The sequence below is a fragment of the Camelus dromedarius genome, chromosome 17, assembly GCF_036321535.1.
Source record: "Camelus dromedarius isolate mCamDro1 chromosome 17, mCamDro1.pat, whole genome shotgun sequence".
Classification (NCBI taxonomy): domain Eukaryota; kingdom Metazoa; phylum Chordata; class Mammalia; order Artiodactyla; family Camelidae; genus Camelus; species Camelus dromedarius.
In genome coordinates this window covers 38,745,976-38,766,818 of record NC_087452.1, presented here as the reverse complement: position 1 = coordinate 38,766,818, position 20,843 = coordinate 38,745,976, and the positions used below count along the sequence as shown (strand labels likewise).

Genomic DNA, 20,843 nt, shown 5'->3' with positions numbered 1-20,843 from the left:
GCAACCATTCAAATTAATTTAACAAGTATCTTTTGGAATGTGTGCTTACAAGATACTTTATCATTTTGTGCGTATATGTTTCTGATCGTATAAATGCTATTTTTCACTCAGTTCTACGTTTAGAAGACCCATCCATGCTGCTCCGTGACATCTAAATCTGGTACTTCTGCCTCCTGCCTGCTGCTCCACAGTGAGCCTGCACACTTTATCTGTCCATGGTAGACACACAGACTGCTTTCTGCCAACACAATTAATGCTTCAGTAAACACTTCTCTTCACACATATCCCCTTAAGGATCTGCGTAAGAATTTCCAGGGAATATCTAAGCAGGAGTGAAGTTTCCACGTCATAAGGTGTGTGCACACTAAATCTGGGCAGGCAGCTGTGTTTGCTAGGGCCGCCATGACAAAGCACCACAGTCTGGGTGGATGAAAGAACAAATTTATTTTCTCACATCTCTGGAGGCTAGAAATTGGAGATCAAGATGTCAGTAGGGATAGTTTCTTCTCAGTCCTCTCTTCTTGGCTTGCAGATGGCCACTTTCCCCTCTGTGTCCTAATCTCTTCTCAAAAGGACACCAGTCATATCGGATTTGGGCCCATCCATATGACCTTTTCATTTTTTACCTTAATCACCTCTTTAAAGACCCTATCTCCAAATACAGTCCCATTTTGAGGTACTAGAGGGTAGGACTTCAACATATTAATCTGGGGAGGACACAGTTCAGCCCACAACAGCAGCACTGCTCTTCAGATGGACTGTGCACGAAGTCCTCTACCCCAACACTGTCTCCAGTACTTGGTGCCACTTAGCTTTCTAAGTTTTGCCAAACTAATAGGCGTAAGGTGATACCTTACTATTGTTTTAATGTGTATTTCACTGTATTTCTAATGATTTTCAACATCTTCATATGCTTATTAGCTTTCTGAGGTTTCTCTTCTGCAAACTGTCTGCTTGTTTTCCTACTGAAGTTGCTGTCTTTCTTGATGGTTTAAGGAATTGCTTGTATATTCATCCCTTATTGGTTTCAGACGTTGTAAGTGTCTTCTTCCATTCTTTTAACTTTGCCCATGAAATCCTTATTTGTATGGCATCAAATTCATCAATCATTTTGCCTTAAGGATTGTGCCTGTGATGTTTTTGTTTAAGAAGCACTTTTCCATCCCAGGTCACAGACATTCTCCTTCATGTTCTCCAAGGAACTGCATAGTTTTTACTCTGCACATCTGATCCAGCAATGTCTTAGAGCTGACTCAGCAGAGCCAAGTGCACTCAGGCGGGACCCCTTCCTCTCTGAGCCTCACTCCTCTGCTGGTGCTACCCGAGCCAGGCACTTCTACTACCTGGCCCTACAGGCCCCACATGGGTAGAGCCCGAGAAAAAGGAAGGCAATTCATCAGCCTGAACTGGCACCCAGCCCTCCTGCCACAGAAAGGGTGCTCTTCAAGGGCCAAGATCCCTTTTTATTCTTTGTGGGTGCTGCCAAGTGGTAGATGGCACCTTGTTCTCAGCCCAGGGGACGGAGCTCTGGGCTACACTGTCCCTGGCTGCCTAGGATAGGCCTTAGCTTCCCCACTTGAATCAGATGGCACCTACAGGCTCTTCCAACTCCCAAATCCCAGAACTCAATAATTAAGACATTTATTTTGGAAGCCTTTGCCCTCCTCCAAAAGATCTTCATTCAGGACAGACAGTGGAGAGATGCTTGGAGTGTGCCTTTACCCATGTGTGGTTAGAGCACGGTCAGCAGAGGTTGGTGCATTTATTTCCTTTCTGGGAATTTTATTAGGAACGACCGGGCAAAACAGCACAGTCCCTGGGCTGGGAACCTGACGACGCGCCCCCTGGTGGCCATTTTCTGAAAGAGACGAAAACTTACATCACCTTCAGGGTACAGACGGAAGCTGAGGCTGGAGCAGGGAAAATAACCTGCCCAGGGGCACACAGCCGGGCAGGAGCAGAGCCTGCAGGGAATGCAGTCCTCCCAGCCCCCAGGGCAGCACTGCAATTGCCATTTTGGCTTTTCCAACATTCCATCTTGGTCTTCCCTGGAACCGCGACTGCATTCCAGAGTCTGGGGATTGATGCTGAAGACTATTTGAGCCCTTGCACCTGCCTAGACTTCACTGGACAAGAGGACCTGAATTTCACTTCCCTCAACACAACCGCCTCCATTGTGCCAGGCCCACATCACCCCATCTAGGAAAATGGACCCATAACTCAGAATTTTTTCACGTATAAGTACAAACACGCAAGTTAATAAGCACCTTAGATTTATTCTCCTCCCATTCTGAAGCCACCTCATTTGACTTATATATACATAGTATATAAATGGCTATACAACATTCTTTACCTACATTAACACAAGTTTAAGATTTACTACTGTGTGAAAGTTTGTTAAAACACACTCATTGTTTACTCAAAATAGATCTTTGTTATTGCATGAAATCAGTAAGAAGCTTGTATGATGTGGACAGCAAGCATTCAAAATGAATACATGAAGGAAATGGTTTTTCCCTGGCTAAATAAGCCTCAATCTTTTATGCCCTTAATAGAGAAGTCCATTCAACAAAATAGGATCCTGGGGAGGGGTCACATCCTATGAATAATTCATTAAATAACGCTTCTGAAACAATGCCAGCACCATAGAAAGGTTAAAGACGGTCATATGTATCAAGAACAGGGTCGAGGAACAGAATGGATTTGATAATTTTGCCTTAGATAAAAGACGCTTGTGGGCACCAGCTCTGCCATTGGTACACACGGGCAGATGTTTCCATATCCGGCCATTCCCAGATTTACTGACAGGCCTTTTCCACAGGCTCTCTGCCAATGATGTTTCCCCAGCAACAGAAGTTTGACACCACTGCTCCAAGATGGGAGAATCAGTGCTCTCCTCATCTGGGTCAGAAACAAGCCATAAGGTTTGGTCCAACCAGGAAAACCTGCCTCTCTGGATCCCGGAGGACCCCATGCCACTGGTATCAAGGGCTCTGTGCCTGGAAGGCAGGAGGCCGATCCAGGGGAAGGAAGAGAGGCCACAACCTTTCTGGAGTGAAAGCATGAGACCATTTACACCACAGTACCATAAAGGCCCTCTTTCAGGAAAGGCCAGAAGACGTGCTGTGCGGTGCTACCTAAAGCATGCAGAATCTGCACATACTGGGTGAACAAACGCAAAGCCTTTCTTCTCCTGCACATGAAAGGTGGATGCACCAGGCACTCCCTCCACTACAGCTTTTACACTCCCGACAGCTCGCCAGGCAGGGAAGCCGGCTGACATGACCACCACCTCCCAGAGAAGGGTGCTGGGGCCGACAGGCGGCGACTTGCCCACTGTGGGGTCAGACCACGTGGAAGAGCCGACCTCCAGGCCTCACGCCAGCTGACCGGGGCCCCTTCCCCACCTCATCTCTCAAGGGCCATCTACTCTCTTTTCCCCCAATTATTAACGCTCATGGTGCAGGCATAGGGCTTCCCTGTACCTGGGCAGAAGTATACGTATACTTGGAATGTGAGCAACGTCGGAACAGGGGTCTGCGCCACATCTGGTGGCCGTAAACTTCCCCTGCTGGCCTGTCAGCCGATCCTCACCTGCGCTGCCCTGTGGGAGCGGTGGGTTCTCTGAGGGCTGCCTGTCCTGCATGTTACAAGCGGTCGACTCCTTCCAGGAATAGCAAACAGCAGCCCCCACATGTCAAGGAGCAACTGCTGTCTTTCAGCAGACAGCCAGCCCCCAGCTCAACTCCCCGCCTCTCCCCTGCCTCCTGCACCCCAAAGAGCCAGCCTAGCTGTGTGCTGGAGCTCCTAGGGGTACATGAGGGAGAGGGCTGGGCCTCAGTATCCGCTCCCTCTCAGAAGCTTCTGGACCCACCCTATCAGTGACAATTAAAGGTGGCTTTCTGTCTCTCCAGAGACTCCAATTTCAGCCTCCGTTTCCAGGACCAGAGTAGCGGGGGGGGGGGGGGGGTGGAAAGAGGCAGGGGAGACCTGAATAGGGGCACCTAGTGAAATAACAGGGAGTTCAAGGTGAGGTTGACAGAAATGATGTTAAATGTTCCAGCTTCAGCTCTCCTTCCAACACCCTTTCCCCTACCCCTTGAAGAACTTTAAAATGCTGGGCCTTGATTCACAGATCAAAGGGATGCAAGCTGGAGAAGCAAAACCAGGAGCCCTTGTCCTCCTTCCTCCTGCTGCAGGCAGTGGGGCCTCTAGTAAAGAGAAGTCTCACCCCAAATATGCCCGCAACTGTCCTGACCCAGGAAAAGAAACCCAAGCATGGCACCTGGCACAGTATGGCTAGCTGAGGAAGGAAAAGCAGAGTCTAGCTGTTCCCTCCTAGCATTCTTGTGGAAGGAGAACCCTTTGGGATTTAGCCCTTTGGTTGGGAAACCAGGCCCGAGAGCCACATTACTGCCCGGACACAGCAGATGGGACATTACACACTCTGATGCTCAAGATCTTGTGGCATGTGATACCAGAAGGCACTGTTAAGGTTTTTCCAACACTGTTTCATCTATTTCCAGATCTAGCCCTGTGAGGTCGGTTGGGTGGGGAGCATTTAACCACTGAGAAAACAAACGTGCTAGAACAGCTAAAACAAAGGTCCACGGTGCAGTGAGGGTAACTTCTGTAATGTGGGGTCAAAGATGACACTGGTGCCTACAAAACTCCAGGCGTGAACCAAGTCAACCCTGATCCTGAGATTTCCCTTGGATCAAATCTCCAGAATGCCTTTCCTATCATTAGCCTCTTCCTCCAGTGAGCTGAGATGTCTCTTAGCTGGATTTCAGTTAGATAATGTTTATGTGCTCATTATTTTGTTGAGTGCATCTTTTTTTCCCTTTTGTTTGCAAAAGTAAATCTCAAGCCCCGTGTAGATGTCAATTGATTAAGACCACATTCAGCCATGTGTGGATAACCTCTCCATTAGGGCAGGAGGGGCTCCTCTGCAAGGATTGTTCTTCACTCCTTGCTGAATGTGGATCACAGGTTCAGACCCCAGAGCATCTGGGGTACAGGGCTACCAGGCAACACCAAAAGCACATGGGCTCGAAAAGAAAACAATACATTTGTAAGCTGTTCTAACCACCTTTTAAAGATTTGTGTGTGTGCTTCTAATATAAAAAGATTTGTCTCCCCTCCTTAGCTTCCCATTCTATTTCACCATCTCTTCAAAATTACGTCCCAGAAAGCCTGAAAATTCACCTGCTGGCTACACAGAAAATTAAGCAGACGCAAAATCAGTGGAGAGGCAACTCTGAAGTTTACATCTGAGGATTTGCCAATATAGCTTTCACATATTGTCTGATTAAAAATAGGACATTCTATTGTAAGAAAATAAAATTACCATGGCAACATTTTCCCAACACAGTTCCTAGTCACATGAACTTGCGTTTTTTTTTAAAGTGACACCAAGGTGGCTTAAGAACAATACACCACTAGCAATGACCAAGCACAACTGAATTCCCTAAAATGGCATCCTTACTTTCCCAATTGACTCACTAACTCTCGCAATGGTTTTTGACTTTTAACAACTGCCAAAATAGGATTTTTTTATTTATCAAGACCATATAACTCAACCCAAAGTACTCCATGCAACTGTGGTGGAGCTATTCAGATTCCAGACTTCTACCAAGAACAATCCAAAAGACAAACTCCCCAAGTGGCCTCCTGAATGGTACTGGACAACCCAGGTTGAAATTTCCAGAGACCAAAGGGATCACATTAAGATCTAGATTTTGGAAAACTATTATCAGTCAACATTGACAATGAGAAAAAGCAAAGTAACTTTTCAGAGCACAGGGTTAATTACATCTTTATACAGCTTTGAAAAAAAGCTAACACACAATTCACTCTTACTCATAAAAAAAAATGAGGCCCTTAATCTAATTAAGAAGACTGGGAAAGGTGCAGAGGAGTAAATGATTTGGGAGGTCTTCCGAGAACAAGCACACAGGGTCAAGTACTAAACAACATCATTCAATTGACAGGCACTTGGCTACCATGTACAAAGCTGATGACAGCAGCCTGTCCCACCTGTGATGTGAAATGTCTGTGTGGATCTGCATGACTCACCTATTCCAGTCTGTGGCTGGCAGCAAGGAATCCTGAAATTCTCCTTTTTGCTCTTGCTTATAAGTTTATGATCCAGTAGCACTTGTTACTCAATTAATTTTTAAAATGTTCAGCTATACCCTGCAAATAAATACAAAACATTTCTGTACCCCCACAGTCCCACCACCATAAAAGGTTATATGTAAGTTAAATACACTCAGCTTTCTTAGCCATTTTCGCAGCTTAAGTGTGTCCTGACCCTAGATGATGATAAATTCAATTTATATCCAAAATATATTTAAATATTCTTAAGGTATCATATCAGACCTAAGTTATCAAAAAATGTAAACAAAATTTATCTAGCTTATAGTTATAAACCACTTTTTAAAGTTTTTAATTCACCCTGTACTAACCCTCTAAAAAAACTAACCAAGTCACATTTAGACTGAAAAGCTGATACAGATTTTTAAATGGTTCCTCAGAGACAACTGCCAATTACTAAAGCTAGTGCTATTTAATCTAGTTGTTTATTGCATCACTCAATTTAAAAGACCAAAATAATTCCATTTTGATCTTCCAACAATGCTCTTTGTGGATGAGCCCCCAGATTTCGCTGTCTGAAGTAAAGGTGCTGAACTGGAGATTCTGCAGTAATGCTCAGCACAAAACCGGAACTGGGTTCATGCCTTCAGCTGATGCCTTCAACCGCACCTGTTTTAACATCCCCAGTTCTTGGGATCAGTACCCTTTGGTCGAAAGAAGCTTCAAGGATGGAAACTTGAGGTGAAGTTGAGAAGCAAAAAAGCAAAACACAGATCACCCTGGTAAGAAAGTCTAAGGACCCCTTCTTCCCGTAACATCATCCTCACACTCCACAGTCAGCCTGCTTCTCCTGAAGCTGCCTCGTCAGTATCTGATATGAAGACAGAAAAGCCACTCCTATGTGGAAAAGGATTTGCCAGAGGTTCCTCAGCCCATGCAGGTACACGTTGCCCAGGCAAATAAAGAGCAGCATCAGCACCACCTTCGTAGTCCTGGCGGGACTGTAGAACAGGTACAAGTAACACTGAAATGACACCAGAAGAGGAAGTCCAATCAGAGATAAGCAAGTGGCCACAAGGTCAGGCGCAAGGCTCACTTACTGCACCCGCCCTGCAGTGTCCTCTCACACACGTTAGTTATGAAACTCAGTTCACTACAGTGAAGCCTGGACTCACTGGATCAGCTGCTGCTAATCACTGGATGAAAGTGGGGATTTGGAAGAGACAAGAGAAGTGAAATAGATGTCACAGGAGGAGCTAGAACACAGCACTCTTGAAGGAATTTAAGAAACACAGACAAACGCCCAGGCTAGGCTGCAGAGAAAGAAGAGGTGCAGGTGAGGGCAGACAGCCAGGCTGGGACACCCTCACAAGAGTGCCTGGCCTCCAAACAAGTCTTCCCTTCAGGGCAGTCATAATAGGTGGGAAAGCCAGTGAGAGAAGCCGTGCTTTTCCTCTTAGTTCTTCCTGAGTTACAACTACACCGGGGACCACTGTTCCCTAGACAGCCTTCTCAGTACACCTTCAAAAACACCTGTGAGTCAGGGAAGAGTCTCACAGTGGGCAGAGGGACTGATATTTCATGTGGGGCTACCACACAGGAAGAGGCCATTCTTGTTCTGCAAAAGGTGGAAATGGTTTTTGGTTCCATATTTAAAAAAAAAAAAATCCACCCCCTCAAAACACAGAGCAATTTGACAAAAGCTCAAGCTACAGTGGTGGGGAGAGAGTTTCCTGCTGAAAGAGCTATCCAAGTGAGGCTGCAGTTGAGGGAAGGAAGGTGGTACTGCAAAATCCCTGCAGCCCTCAAATGCAAGCTCCAGGAAACTCCTCTTGGCAACACCCAAGGTTTTGGAGACTTGTTTTCTAAAAAATGAGTGCATTTTTCAATCTCGGGTTGAAAACTTCTTTCTGCACAATCAGGTAATTCTTAAAAACAAGCCATCTAGGGACATATGTGGAAGAGAAAGGAAGTGTCCTGAGAACAGAAATTTTAATTAAAAAAAAAAAGGATGAAGAAGCAGCTTAAACATGCAGCAAAGGTACCAAAATCCTAGCCCATGTGGAGGATGAGGAAAGAGAGTCAGGTTTTTACTAGAATTAACTCTGCCTATAGGGGAGTCATATCTCCTTTTTATCTTACTCTTTAGATGTACAGCTTATTTGAAAATAACTAACTAAAAATCAAAGTGCTTTAGTTAGTGTTATAATTTTTGTTTCATTTCCTAAGCACAGATTTGACTCAGACAGTATGACTATTAAAAACTACAAATCTTTTACCCAGTGCTGTGTTTGGAAAAAAACACGCATACATAAGTGTCACTTCTGCAGAGGGATATTTCTGTATTTGGACTCCCTTGATAGTAATCACGAGGCGAGACCCTGCCTCACACTGGTCAGGCCCAACCTAATCCCCACCACATTCTCCTTGCTCGCTTCTTGGGAGTCAAGTCCAAATTCCTGGTTTCTGTCCTGCACTGTCAAGGCCCCTGTGGCCTAGGGCAGGTGGCTTTCCCTTTCTGAGTCCAAGGGTCTTTTCTCTGTAAAATGACAGCTTCAGACAGAAATGGACCCACTAAGGGCTGTTACTGGTCATGATCTGAACCAAGGCGTTGGTGGACCAAAAGCAGGATCAAGAAACTTGTTGATGGTTCCATTGGAGAACAAAATAAGGCCATGGGTTTAACCCACTCACTAAAACATCAATGTTTCACCCACCTGGAAAATGCAGGCTACAAAAGGAATAAGAAAAGCCAGAATATTTCCAATTTCTTCATGTGCAACCTAAAAGAAATAAGAGGAACACAAGAAAAGGAGTGTTTAGAAGAAAGGAAACACTATGACATGAAACACTTTACTCTTCATTGGGTCTGGATGGTTGACGGTACAAAATCCTGAGCTCAGTGAAAACAGGTCCTCGTTCACATACCAGAACAGAGGGTGACATGAAATCCTTCTGAAAGGCCTGGTCACACAGGGCGCCCTCCTGTCCCACGACCCTGCCACCTCTCAAAATACTACTCATCTGTCAGTGCTAAGCTTTCTCTAATTCCTCCCACCCCCAGGTACTGCCACCTCCTTAGTGATGTCACCACATTCTGCTTTGAGCCCCGAAGTGGGGACTATGCCTTAACCAAGCACTTGTTCCAGTGCTTGGTAAGTATGTGCTTATGGGTAATCACAAATAATAGGGGTGGGACCCACACCACACACTGGCCTAAGACGGGCTGTGGAAACAGGCAGTCACCACTCACAGCACAAGCCTGCTGCCAATCTCCAGCCAGCTCGCTCTCCGTAAGCCCCAACCTCAGCTGCACTTCAGACTTTAATCAGTGCTCGCAGGGGTGTGAGCATTATGACTCCATTTTTAAAAGTAACATCTATCTGTTCATGTTCATAATGGTTCTATACTTTTCTTTAAGTGTTTGAAATACTTCAAAATTTAAAAATACTATTTAAAAAGCACTGATACAGGAAGTTGCTTTGAGATGAGCAGGTTGGCAAATCAACTTCGTACTGATAAAGTTCTTTAGACCAACACACTGGAAGGCTGGTATTTGCATGACATAAATCAGAGTATGAGATAAGTCTTCCTGGAGGAAAAAGAGCCTGAATCTTAAAGTCTGAGAGTCCAACTCTCACCCTGGATGAACAATCCAGCCCCTGGAGGGACTCCTGGGGTCTCTGAGACCACAGGGTGGCCTAATGTCCTCGTAGCAAGTTGTCCATTTCTCACCAATATCCCAGCAGACCCCTTCGGCTTCTTAGGAAAGTAGACACAAAAAAGCAAGTTTCTTATTTGTTCAACTTACTATAAAGACTAAGATTAGAAATAAAAATTTTACTTGAATTTTTAAAATTTAGTGCATAGTAACCTTACAAAGAATATATATTTATTTCTTCCATTGTGTGTCTTTCAGCTTAAACTGTCTAGAAGAGGTTACCTGTAAAGAATGTTCTGCGAGGTGAATTCCACGAATGAGGTTCAGAGCAGCACACATGATGTTGAGGATAAGGGAGAGGACACCCAGGGCCGTCACTGGTTCCATTCGGAAATTAGGAGCTTCAAATGAAAAAAAAAAAAAAAAAAAAAAGACGTGTCTAGTGAAAATAATTTCTATATGAAAGAAAAATAAACAAAGACATTAACTAGCCCTCCACTAACGATAGGCTTATTATGTTAAACACGCAATTACAAACATACTAATTTTAAAAGCAGCTGTAGTTAGAGGAAGGAAGAGGCAAGAAATGAAGGACAGAATGGATTTGGGGATCCGAGGTGACTTTCTTCCAGAAAGAGGCCCTTCTCTGAGCAAGCACAGGTCTTTCAAGTGCTTCATTTCCTTCCTATTTAAAGCAGTGGTTCTCAGCCTGAGACGATGTGGCCCCTCAGTGGACATTTGGTAACGTCTAGAGACATTCTGGGTTGTCCCCACTGGGCCACGAATGCTTCTAAACATCCTGCAATGCACAAGACAGCCCCCACAACAAAGAAGTACCCAGTACAAAATGTCAACAGGGCTTAGGTCAAGAAATCCTGATTTAAAGCAATTTAGGGCTTTAGTTGTAAATTGGTTGTCAAATTCTGAAACATTTCTATTACACACCTCAACCCTCAGCTTGTAAAATGTTCCACTCTTTTTCTGACAAGGACAATAGTCGGTGTCACATTGCTTCTAGAGCAATTGACAGCAAATGCAATCTTCTAAGTTCCAAAATAATTGGGAAGAGGAGGGAAATATTGATTATTTCAGCTATAAGCTGTTTCTGGAACTCTTAATTAGAACAAATGATCATCCTCTCTTTAAAGATAACTCTGAACTTGATTCTGGTTCACTCAATTAAATGGTATCCCCCCTATTCTCTTGCTTTGCTCTGTCTAAGTCATCCTTTCTGGTCCTTACATTTCCCACATACGCATACACACACACAAATGTCTAGCCACAACCCAACTGATGCCTACTGTTAGTGTGTTAGAGTTTCCACTGAGCAATTCAAAGTTCCTGTTAGAACAGAACACGCTACCTGTAAAGATTCTAGCCTCAGGAGAATAGGGGGAGTCAAACCACAGTAAAACGTCCTAGAAAGACAGGCAAGGTGACACTTTCTGGATTTGATATGTAGTTAAAAAACAAAACAGAAATCACAAAGTTACCCTGTCTTCAGATATGGCAAAGGAGAAACTTGGGGCTCAATTACCCAGTCTTCCACAAAAGTTAAGTTCAATCCCAATGTAAATCATAACAACTGACTGAATGGCATAAAAACCAGTCCAGGAATTTACTAGTTGAAATAAGTCAAGTCAAAACACAAAGTTAAGCCAAAAATGTCAACATTTTTAATACATCACTTTTAAAATTCAAGTAGGGAGTTTAGTATAAAACTGTTAAAACAAAGTAATTATTAGACTGTTATAGTGTAGACAGCTCTGTCTTTCAGAGAAGGATGCAGCTCTTAACACCATTACAGAATTCTTAGAATGTAAATATCCACCTTAATCAGACATTGGTTTAACTGTGTGTAATTATAAACAAGGAATGCAAAAAAGCATGCTTTGTTACGTGCCAGGCATTGAGGAGCGACCGGTGTTACCACCAGATTAAGTAACTGTGAGCATGTTCATTAACACCGCATTCCTCAGAGGACTCGGAAATGCATAGAGGGATGTCCCCAGGTCGCACAGAGAACCAGGCAATGAGAGCTCTAGAAGCCCTGGCTCTGGCCCCTGCCCACTCGCATCCCTAGAGCCCCGCTCCTCCTTCAAGAAGGGCAGGGGTTTCTCCCTGGAGATATGCAATGTTTCCTAAGTGATGAGATAAGGACTTACTGTCAAAGGGGAAAGGAGGAATATGTACAAATCTGTACAGTTCAGTAAAGGGACTTCCAGCAAAAGAGAATGAAAATCTCCTTTATAACATTTAAACATGCAGATTTCACCCTGGTTAAGAAAAACACCCTGCCAAGTCATTCTTGTCTTGCATCTCATCAGAAGGGCTGCCTCTCCTCAGATCAACTCACTGTCACAACAGTCAAGCTTTTTATTACCACCTGGAAACAAGATCAGTCCATGTTTTCCCCCACATATTTTATACGCTGCCCCCCGGGCCCCAAGCCCCTCCTAGTAAAACAATCAATGTGCACGTGAAACACACACTATTACCTCATCTTCATCAACATAAAAGAGCAGCAGGCCACTTACCAGGCTCCAAGGTCACCCGTGGGTGACCGTTCACCACCCCGTTAGCCACATCTGTGTCCTCCAGAGAGAGAACCACCGGGGGCTGGAACTTGAGTTCCTCCTGAATTCTCTCTAAGCTGCTCTCCATCTGGGTGGAACTTACATAGTTAAAATGCCACTTCACTTTCTGAATGATGCCGTCTGCAAAAAGAAAGCAGCCCAAGCTGAGTGTTTTCATCACAGTAATGGTATAAGACAGTACGTGAACAGTGAGGTTTACGTTTCTAGGCAAGCTAGTAAGTCAGCCAGATCCTGAATCAGAATGCCGAGCTCTACACAGAGGTCAAATGATTAGGGCACACCGTGACCAGTCTCATCAACCTTTCAGAGGAGAATAATTAAAATGTGACAGTCTGTCTGTCAGAATCTCAGTGCCAAGGCAGTCAGGGACAGGGGCTTGAGTCCTAGCTCAGACATGACTCATAGTACAATCCGAGGCTATTCACAGAATATTTCTAAGCTTGAGAAATCTAGACAGTTATTCTTAACCTGATTATCTTAAGAAAAGGTGTCTGAGATAAGAAATTACAAATGAATGTGAGTAAATTGTACAAACCAGGATCATACATTTGAAAGGCATTGGTTTTAACTCTTTTATTTACATTAGTATTAATCCATTACCAAGTTTAATAAATATTTTAAATGAAGTTTCATACACACTGGTGAAGCAAAATCATTTATAATTCTAGCATCCACATACTTTTACTTATATTCTACTCTCACTGAATAACAAGTAAATGTGATGCTGGGAAGGGGTTCCTGTCATACCACGCCCACCACTTTGGAAGGAAGGCACATGCAGAGATGAGGGGAGAGAAAAACACAGGTCCACCAGCTGCCAATCAAATGACAGCCAGGGGATGTTGCAGCTGTCGTCTGCCTGGGGACAGCCTGCTCTCTTTGGGAGAAGTGGGGCTTGAGAGCAGCTCTGGACTAGGGAGACCCAGTGCAGAACTCATGGTCTACGTCACAGGTGTACTGGAGGGGTGGGGAGAGACGTACCAGGGGGTTCCCAGTACCTTCAAGTGACATCAAAGAGGGTGCTGGCCCCATCCCTAATGGGCCAGCCATAGACTGCATGAGGGGATGTGAGCAGCAGCTCCCAGGAGGCATAAGTGGCAGGCCCTGCACCTGATCCTTAATACCAAACGCTACCAGCCCCTCGTTCAAGAGCATCCCAGGGACCATGGCAATTTACTCCAAGACCAGAGAGTGGCCCCCAATTCCCACCTCTGCTCCTGCTCTCCAAGAGCTCAAAATGACTGGAATCACACCTGAGAGGAACAATGCAAATGCTGTAATTGTCACACTGGGTTCCAAAGCCCTCAGCCTCTCTGGCAGGGCCCAGAAAAGGAGTATCCTCTTCCAGAGCAGTGCTTCTCAAAGTTCTGAGCACAGGACCAGTTTTTTTCTTATTTCCAAATGGTTGCAGGTGGATATTTTGGTAAAATATAACAAAAAAAAAATCCCCAGAGTGTCAAACTACTGTAAGAATTTCTAAGCACTTATTCTCGCTTTCTGTACGTCCCTCACGCTGGGAGAATGAGTCTCCGTACCACCCCTGAGCAACACTGCTTGAGAGCAGAGGTTCAGGTTGGTAAACTGTTCTCCAAGTGCCAGAGAGTCAATGTTTTAGGCTTCTAGGCCCCAGATGGTCTCTGTCACAACTGCTCACCTCCGACAGGGAAGGGCAAAAAACAGCCTGAAATAAAATGAACACAGCTGTGTTCTACTTTATTTACAAAAACGCGCCCTCAGCTCACAGTTTGCTGACCTTTGCTCCAGAATAACCAATACATGTTTCGCCATTCCTCCCACCCTGCCCCTAGGCTCTGAAGAGATGAAAAGCCAGAGTGTTGAACCTCTAAGCTTTCAGGCTATGTTTGTTGCTATGAAATCTCATGGTACAAGGCTGTTCTCCAGTGACACATTACTGCCCCTCCAGTGGTTTTCCCTGATGGTCAAAGCCAAAGCCAAATCCAAAATGTAAATTCTACATACACAATGCCATGAGAGAACAATAAATACGAAAGATTACAAACCGAATTCAAGAAAGGCATACGGCCTGGAGGCTAGGCCAATGCAGGTGGTGTCATAGGAAGCTGTGAATTCCCACCATAAGGTCTCCAGGAAGCAGAAGGCCATGGCTGCCGGACACTGGCGGTGGCAGATAGCCATGCAGGCCACATCTCTCGAAGAAGAGAAACTGGAACAAAAAGGTGCCATCTACATCATCAGGGAACAGACCTCGGTACTCACATTCCACACCTGGACACCACCTTGCTTAATTAACTCTGAGCTTGCTGGGCCTTGAACAGTCCCGTAGCTGTTTGTTGCACATACACCATCTCTTCAGCTAGACCTGCCCGGGACTGTGCCTTTCCTATCCTTCCTCTAAGATGCACAGCAGTGTGAGCCGCTGACAACGTGTGGTCACTCTTATTTATGCATGAGGGATGCATGCTCCATTTGGGGGAAGTAGCCTCAGGCCTCTCTGCATCTACTGAGGAAAATGCTTTTTTCTTTCCTTAATCTCCGTCAGTAGAGCTTCTAACGTTACATCATCCTGGTGTCCTGAAATAAAACCTTCTTGGTTGTGAGTGCCTACATACTCGAATACATACAACTGTTGGATTTACTTTACTATTTTAAATAGGATTTTTGTGTCTATGCCAAGTAAGAGTGACCTATAATTTTCCTTACTTGTACTGTCTTCATCTCATTGTGGTCTTAAGGTGATTTTGGTCTCATAAAATGAATGCAGGCATTTTTTTCTTTCTTCTTTTTCTTCTCTTTTTCAGACTGTCATGCCATCATTTCAAGCTCTGGGGACTCTAAGCCTCCAGTCTGCGGGGTCTACCCCTAACTATAAAATTGTGGAATCTCTCCACTAGTGTTCTATCATTTTGGGCTGCGAGCTATCTCTGTGTAGCTTCTTTTTTCTCCCTGTCAGAATCCCTCAGACCTGAGAGAGGCACACATCCTCCAGAGCGGTGGTGTGTTTGCTCTGGCCAGCTAACCCACAGTGTCGTCAACCTGGAACCAATACTGATACTTGAATCCAGGCCTGGGAATTCCTAGATCATGGGGAATATAAACTCCAACTTCAATCTTACACAACACACAGGAGCAGGGTTTCGGTTTCTTTGGTGAAATCTCATTTTTCCTTCTTATCCAGAGCCAAGTAGAGATGAGTCAACCCCGTGTTGGTGGGCAGACAATTTCTCCCCTACCATTATTCCACTAGGGCTATAGCCTGGCAAGGATCCCTCATTTACACAGGGGTCTGTTCTGACACCTCACCCTGCGAGCCTGGGGCCTCCCCTTTCTTCAGTGCTGAAACTCAAGCCCAACTTTACTACGATGGCAGGCCCAAGAGCCCAGCACCAGCTCTCACACTCACCACCATGATACCCTGGTCCCTCTTCAATTCTAGTACCTTGGGATTTCTTTCAAGCTCAGTGACACATTTAATATAATTTTTTATATTTATTTATCCACATTTCTGGGTGTTTCTGGCAGGAGGGTTTTTAGGTTATACTGATCTACCGTCTTTTTGTAGTTGGCAGTTTCTATACAAAAACATTTTTAATTAAAAAAAAGACAAAAAAATTTTAAATAAAAGAATGATTGCCCCCTCATATAAAATTTTCCAAAAGGGCCGAAGTCTCTCTAGGATGAAGGTGTTTCTATGAAAAAGGACCCCTATTTGTGGGGTGAACTGTGTCCCCCACAAAAAGATACACTGGAGTTTTAACTCCCAGTACCTGTGAGTATGACCTTATCTGGAAACAGGTTTTGCAGATGCAATCAAGATAAAATGAGGTCATGATGCATTAGGGTGGGCCTTCACCCAATGACTGGTGTGAAATTTGATCACAGAGACAGAGGGAAAAGGCCAAGTAACAAAGGAGGCAGAGACTGGAGTAATGACACTAGTGACAAGGACGCTGGCCACCACCAGAAGGTCACAGAGGCTTGGGAAGGAGTCCTTCTTAGAGCCTCAGAGAGCACGGCCCTGTCAACACCCTGGTATCATACTTCTGGCCTCCAGAACTGCAAGAGAAAATATTTCTGTCATTTTAAGGTAGTTTGTGGTATTTGTTATGGTGGCCCTAGGAAAATAACTTGACTCCGTAGCTATATAACAGGTGGTGGTGCTGCTCACCTGTAAGGACAAAAGCCCCAGTTTCCTCTGTGGAAATAATGGTGACTATTTAAGTACAAGTACAGATGGGTGCAACATTTTACATTCTACTTTCAAAAAATAACTGAAGTACCCAGAATTTCACTTGAAGTCATAGGCTTTTTTTTGTTCCTTAACAGAGAAAAGTTTCCTATTAGAGGTGCAGACCAAAGCTCACACAGAAGGATAACCCCAGAATGATGAGGGAGGGGCCACTGAGGAAGGCGGATTTGGTGCTTCCAGAGAAAGGAGTGGCAAACATGAGCAGATGCAGCTCCGTCTTTGCTCCTGGGCACCCAGAGCCCACAGCTCAGGGTGACAGCTGCAATGCCTACCACCTGGTACCCTCTTCAGGTCATGGTCCTTCCAGTCCAACAGCACCACCAAGCCTGGAGTCAGGCCTGGACCCTTCCTTTTGTTTTTCCGATTCTGAGACTGAACTCCCCTAGAAAGAGTTGTCAGGTCAACCCATAATTTACTATTCAAGGGGAGCAAAAGTGACTTGGTAAGCAAAGGCCTAAATTCTGGAAAACCATGATGTAAAATCTGTGACAAGCCTTTTTGATATTTCAAAACCTGCCTTGCCCCGATCCCTCCACAGACTGATTTCTTGCTCTAAACCCTGGAAAAAGAAATGGCATAACACACAAGGAACAGATCGTGGTGCCCAGCGGCCTGAATTCAAATCCTGGCCCTACCCCAAGGTATCCTGACCCTGCAAAGGTAGCATAATCATTTGTTTTGTAAATAAGGAATTGGGAGAATGGCAGTACAAGTTTTTTACTATCTCTTTTCATCAGTGAAATTGACCTTCCCACAAAGAGGTGAGAGCAATACAAGATGAGAAGATCCTATGGTGTTTTATGTATTTAATCTATAAAATAAATAATTGAATCTTAAGGGATAGTATAGCTTTTAATGGGTTAATATTGGTTGTGGTGGCCTCAGTGCATAAAATAAGCTCCAAGTGATTAAAATTTAGACCACCTATTCAAAATGCTTTTACACTTACTGATCTAATACATTGATTAACAGAACAAGGTACTCTAGGGATAATAGCTTAATTCAAATTCACAGTTCATTTCAACATTAGAGTTTATAGCCTCACAACTGGATCAGAATATCCCAGTGCTGTAACTGTAAATGGTGTGTTCAGTGATTAAAGTTCTATGAGATGTGAGTTTAAAAAAAAAAAATCCTGACTCTACTACTTACTACCAGTGTGACCTTAGGTAAGCCGCTTACCCTCAGTGTCCTGCTCTGTCAAACAGGTATAACACTCTACCTGCCTCATCAGCCACATGAAGCACTTAGAATAGTGCCTGACACGTGGAAAACACTCAATAATAATAGCTCTTATTACTACGGTTATCGTGACCACTTGATTCCTACTTCCACTGGAGCACTTGCCCCTTGTATTACTTCAGTTATACATTTCTCTTGCCCCCTCATCAACTTTGAGACCCTTGAAAAGATGGACCTACTTGTGCTCATTTTTCACTCTCGTACTCCTGTCACATAAAAACTTTTTAATTAGAAAAAATTTTTAAGTGAAAAAACTAAAAAAGCAAAAACTGAAGTCAAGAAGTCAAGTCTTTTTTCTCATTTTCTTGGCTTCCTCACTGCCGTCCTTTCCCTTTCCTGACATTTTAATCTAGTCTCTCCTCCCTCCTCATCGTTTTTCCAACTCTGCATCAAATGCAGAGAAAACTACCAAACTAAAGGCATGAAGAGCGTGTGAGCCGGGCCTCGTGATGCTCGCAGGTGCTCTGCTCACAGGAGGTGGGAGCTGGGGCAGCAGGACTTGAGCCCCTTTGATGCTATTGTTGTAAACAAGCCCGACCTCGGACTGCTACCTGTGTCAGACCTGCTTGTAACACACAGTGTGATCAGCACAATGTCACCTCAACATGTGGTTATGAGTAACCCAAATTGTGCAGGTGCTCTGGAAGGTTGAACATGCTTGCTTACTGAATATTGAAGTCACGTCCTTCTGCAGAACCTCGACCTGGATACTGGGCCAGTCGCAAGGCTAAAGTCTTGAGCCGTCTCCTGCATTCCAGAAAATCCTGGGTATGGTAAAAGTCAGTGGAGGCTGACAGGGGCAGTCCATCCCTCACCCTTACCACACAGGCGAAAAGGATCATGGACATGGTCCGCAAGACGAGTCATGAGGACACCTGAGGGAGGCAAGGTCACCTTGTTACTGCGGGCCGGATGATGGTACCAGGGACACCCCCACCCTAGAAATGGCCACTCTGGACTGTGCCACCCTCACCCCCACCACAAATGCAAGTGTGGCTTTAATTATGATTTCCCTGCCCTCTACTATTATGTCACTCCCAGTTTTCCTCCCTTCATTATCCTCCCTGTCTCTTCCTTACTTGTAGTCCTCCTCTTCCTCCTCTCTAAGGAATCCCTCCATTTCCAGAATTAGTAAACCAACTGGGTGAGGGAACAGAGAAGCAAGGAAGCAGGACCAGAAGGGCTCAGGAGCAATAGCAGGGACAGTGGGTAACAGGAGGCAGGGAGCAAGATGGCCTCAAAGAGACAGGAAGAGCCTGACCCTGAAGCAGCAGAGATGGTGTCCAGTGACCTGTGCATTTCAGGTCACCTAGCAAGGTAGGTACTGAGCAGCGTACTTGCCACTCCCTCACCTGCAGTGGAGGGTTCTGAGCATTTAACTTAAAGCCGGCGGCAAGGAGAGCAGAAGGCAAAAATAAAACAGAGGGTGTAGTATATCCTCCCAAACTTCTGCAAACGTCTGACACCGAGCCAGTCTCCAACATGATGACTGAGTTCCCACAGATGGCTGCAGGAATACAGGGCAAAACCTGCACATCTGCACGTGACAGCCCTGCAACCAGGGGCAAGTGAGGCAGCTATCACGGCTCTAATGGGTCTTTCCGTGACCCACATATCCTGCCTCACAGACTCTGTTGTCAAGTCCTCTACTAGATAGGATATAAACAGGTACGTATACTGGTGGACTTTCCTTCCAAAGAACCCTGGGGACATAATCTGGCATTGCAGTTCCCGTGAGCAGTGGGAAATGGGAGCCCCAGGGTGCACATTGCTCTCTGCCTCTGTGCATTCTTGCCCAGTCTGCATCCTCAGATCTCCCCATGGCCAAGTCCACATCAAGGACCGTCTCCAGTACACCCCACCAGAAGTACTTCCACCTCCTCTAAATCCCCAGAGCACCCACCCCTCTGTTCTCTATTTCACTGATGATCATTTCCACCACCTAAGTGTCAGTTCTAAGAATAAAGACCATATCTGGAATGGATGAATGGGTAATTACTGACATTTTACACATGAAGAAACTGCAGTGGCATAAAAGCAAGAGGAGGTAAAAAGAAAAATTAGTCTACCAGGCCACAGACCCTCCACAGCTCATCTGTCCCATCTCCCCACACTCTCCACTGAGGAGTCAAAATCCGAAAAGTCTCAGGAAAAATACCTCTGCACACAAAACTGCTACATTCCCAGCACCACTGGCAAGGCCAGGTCAACAGGAAGAAGACCCTTTGGGCTGTACTCTAGCCACCTGGCCAGTGTGGAGACCTAGAGCACCAGAAAGGGTATCAGAGGACAAGTGTATGGAGGCTAACTGCATTATCACCTATACTTTCATGAATGTTTGACATATATAATTTAGAAAGTTTTTTTTAAGGAGGGCAGAGTTCTGACAGACATAGGAAAGACTACAAGATCAACCTGAGACCAGGGCTTCGGGTCTAAACAGGAACTTCAACTTGCCTGCCACCTTGAGAACAGTGTTACAGCGTGAATGGAAGTTGCAGCCATCCTATGATGCATGCAGAGAAGTGTTTAAGAACACTTCTAACAGAGATGGTTCTAAGAACACTACCTGCTAAAAATAAATATATAAATGATTTCAACAAGAGCCCTTGGCCAAGATATAAAGACATGGAGGCAAAGAGTGAGAGAGAAAGACCAGAGGAGGCGGGGCGACAAATCAATGAGATACCAAGAAAGTCAGAGACAGGATAGAAACACCCCAAGCAAGATTCTTTTTCGGGTGCTGAGTAAGCTGTATGCTCTTCTATGGAAAGCAGTACGCATTTATTCCAACTCTCAACCTCAAATATCGTCTCTAGTGCAGTTTTTATGGAGTACCTGCTGTGTGCCAGGTATTGTGTTAAACTAGTAAGAAGAAAACAGTGACCCTTCCAAGTGACAGCAATCACAGGAACCAGTTCGACCACTCTCTAAAGGACCCAAAGTCCCCTCCAAGCTTTCTACTTGAACCATTTTATTCTTTTGGTGATCAAATCTGTTTCTCCTCAAACAGCAG

The 20,843-nt window shown here is 44.8% G+C and overlaps 1 protein-coding gene across 13 annotated transcripts in view; it reads right to left on the bottom strand.

The window, feature by feature from the left end:
* Positions 1–421: 421 nt before the first annotated feature.
* Positions 422–20,843, bottom strand: part of SEC22C (SEC22 homolog C, vesicle trafficking protein) — a 31,569-nt gene continuing 11,147 nt past the window's right edge. For 9 of the 13 annotated variants that reach the window (XM_064496672.1, XM_064496673.1, XM_064496671.1 and 6 more), the window contains 7 exons: positions 18,494–18,702; positions 14,379–14,542; positions 12,298–12,477; positions 10,043–10,161; positions 8,817–8,882; positions 6,927–7,123; positions 2,257–6,198 (listed from right to left, as the gene is read on the bottom strand). In XM_064496672.1, the coding sequence (XP_064352742.1) occupies positions 6,192–6,198; positions 6,927–7,123; positions 8,817–8,882; positions 10,043–10,161; positions 12,298–12,477; positions 14,379–14,542; positions 18,494–18,675 (915 nt within the window). In that variant the 5' untranslated portion in view covers positions 18,676–18,702 and the 3' untranslated portion in view covers positions 2,257–6,191. Of the gene's footprint in view, positions 1,859–2,256; positions 6,199–6,926; positions 7,124–8,816; positions 8,883–10,042; positions 10,162–12,297; positions 12,478–14,378; positions 14,543–18,493; positions 18,703–20,843 lie in introns of those variants that run through there. The other 4 variants (XM_064496678.1, XM_064496680.1, XM_064496679.1 and 1 more) reach the window with 2 other exon arrangements.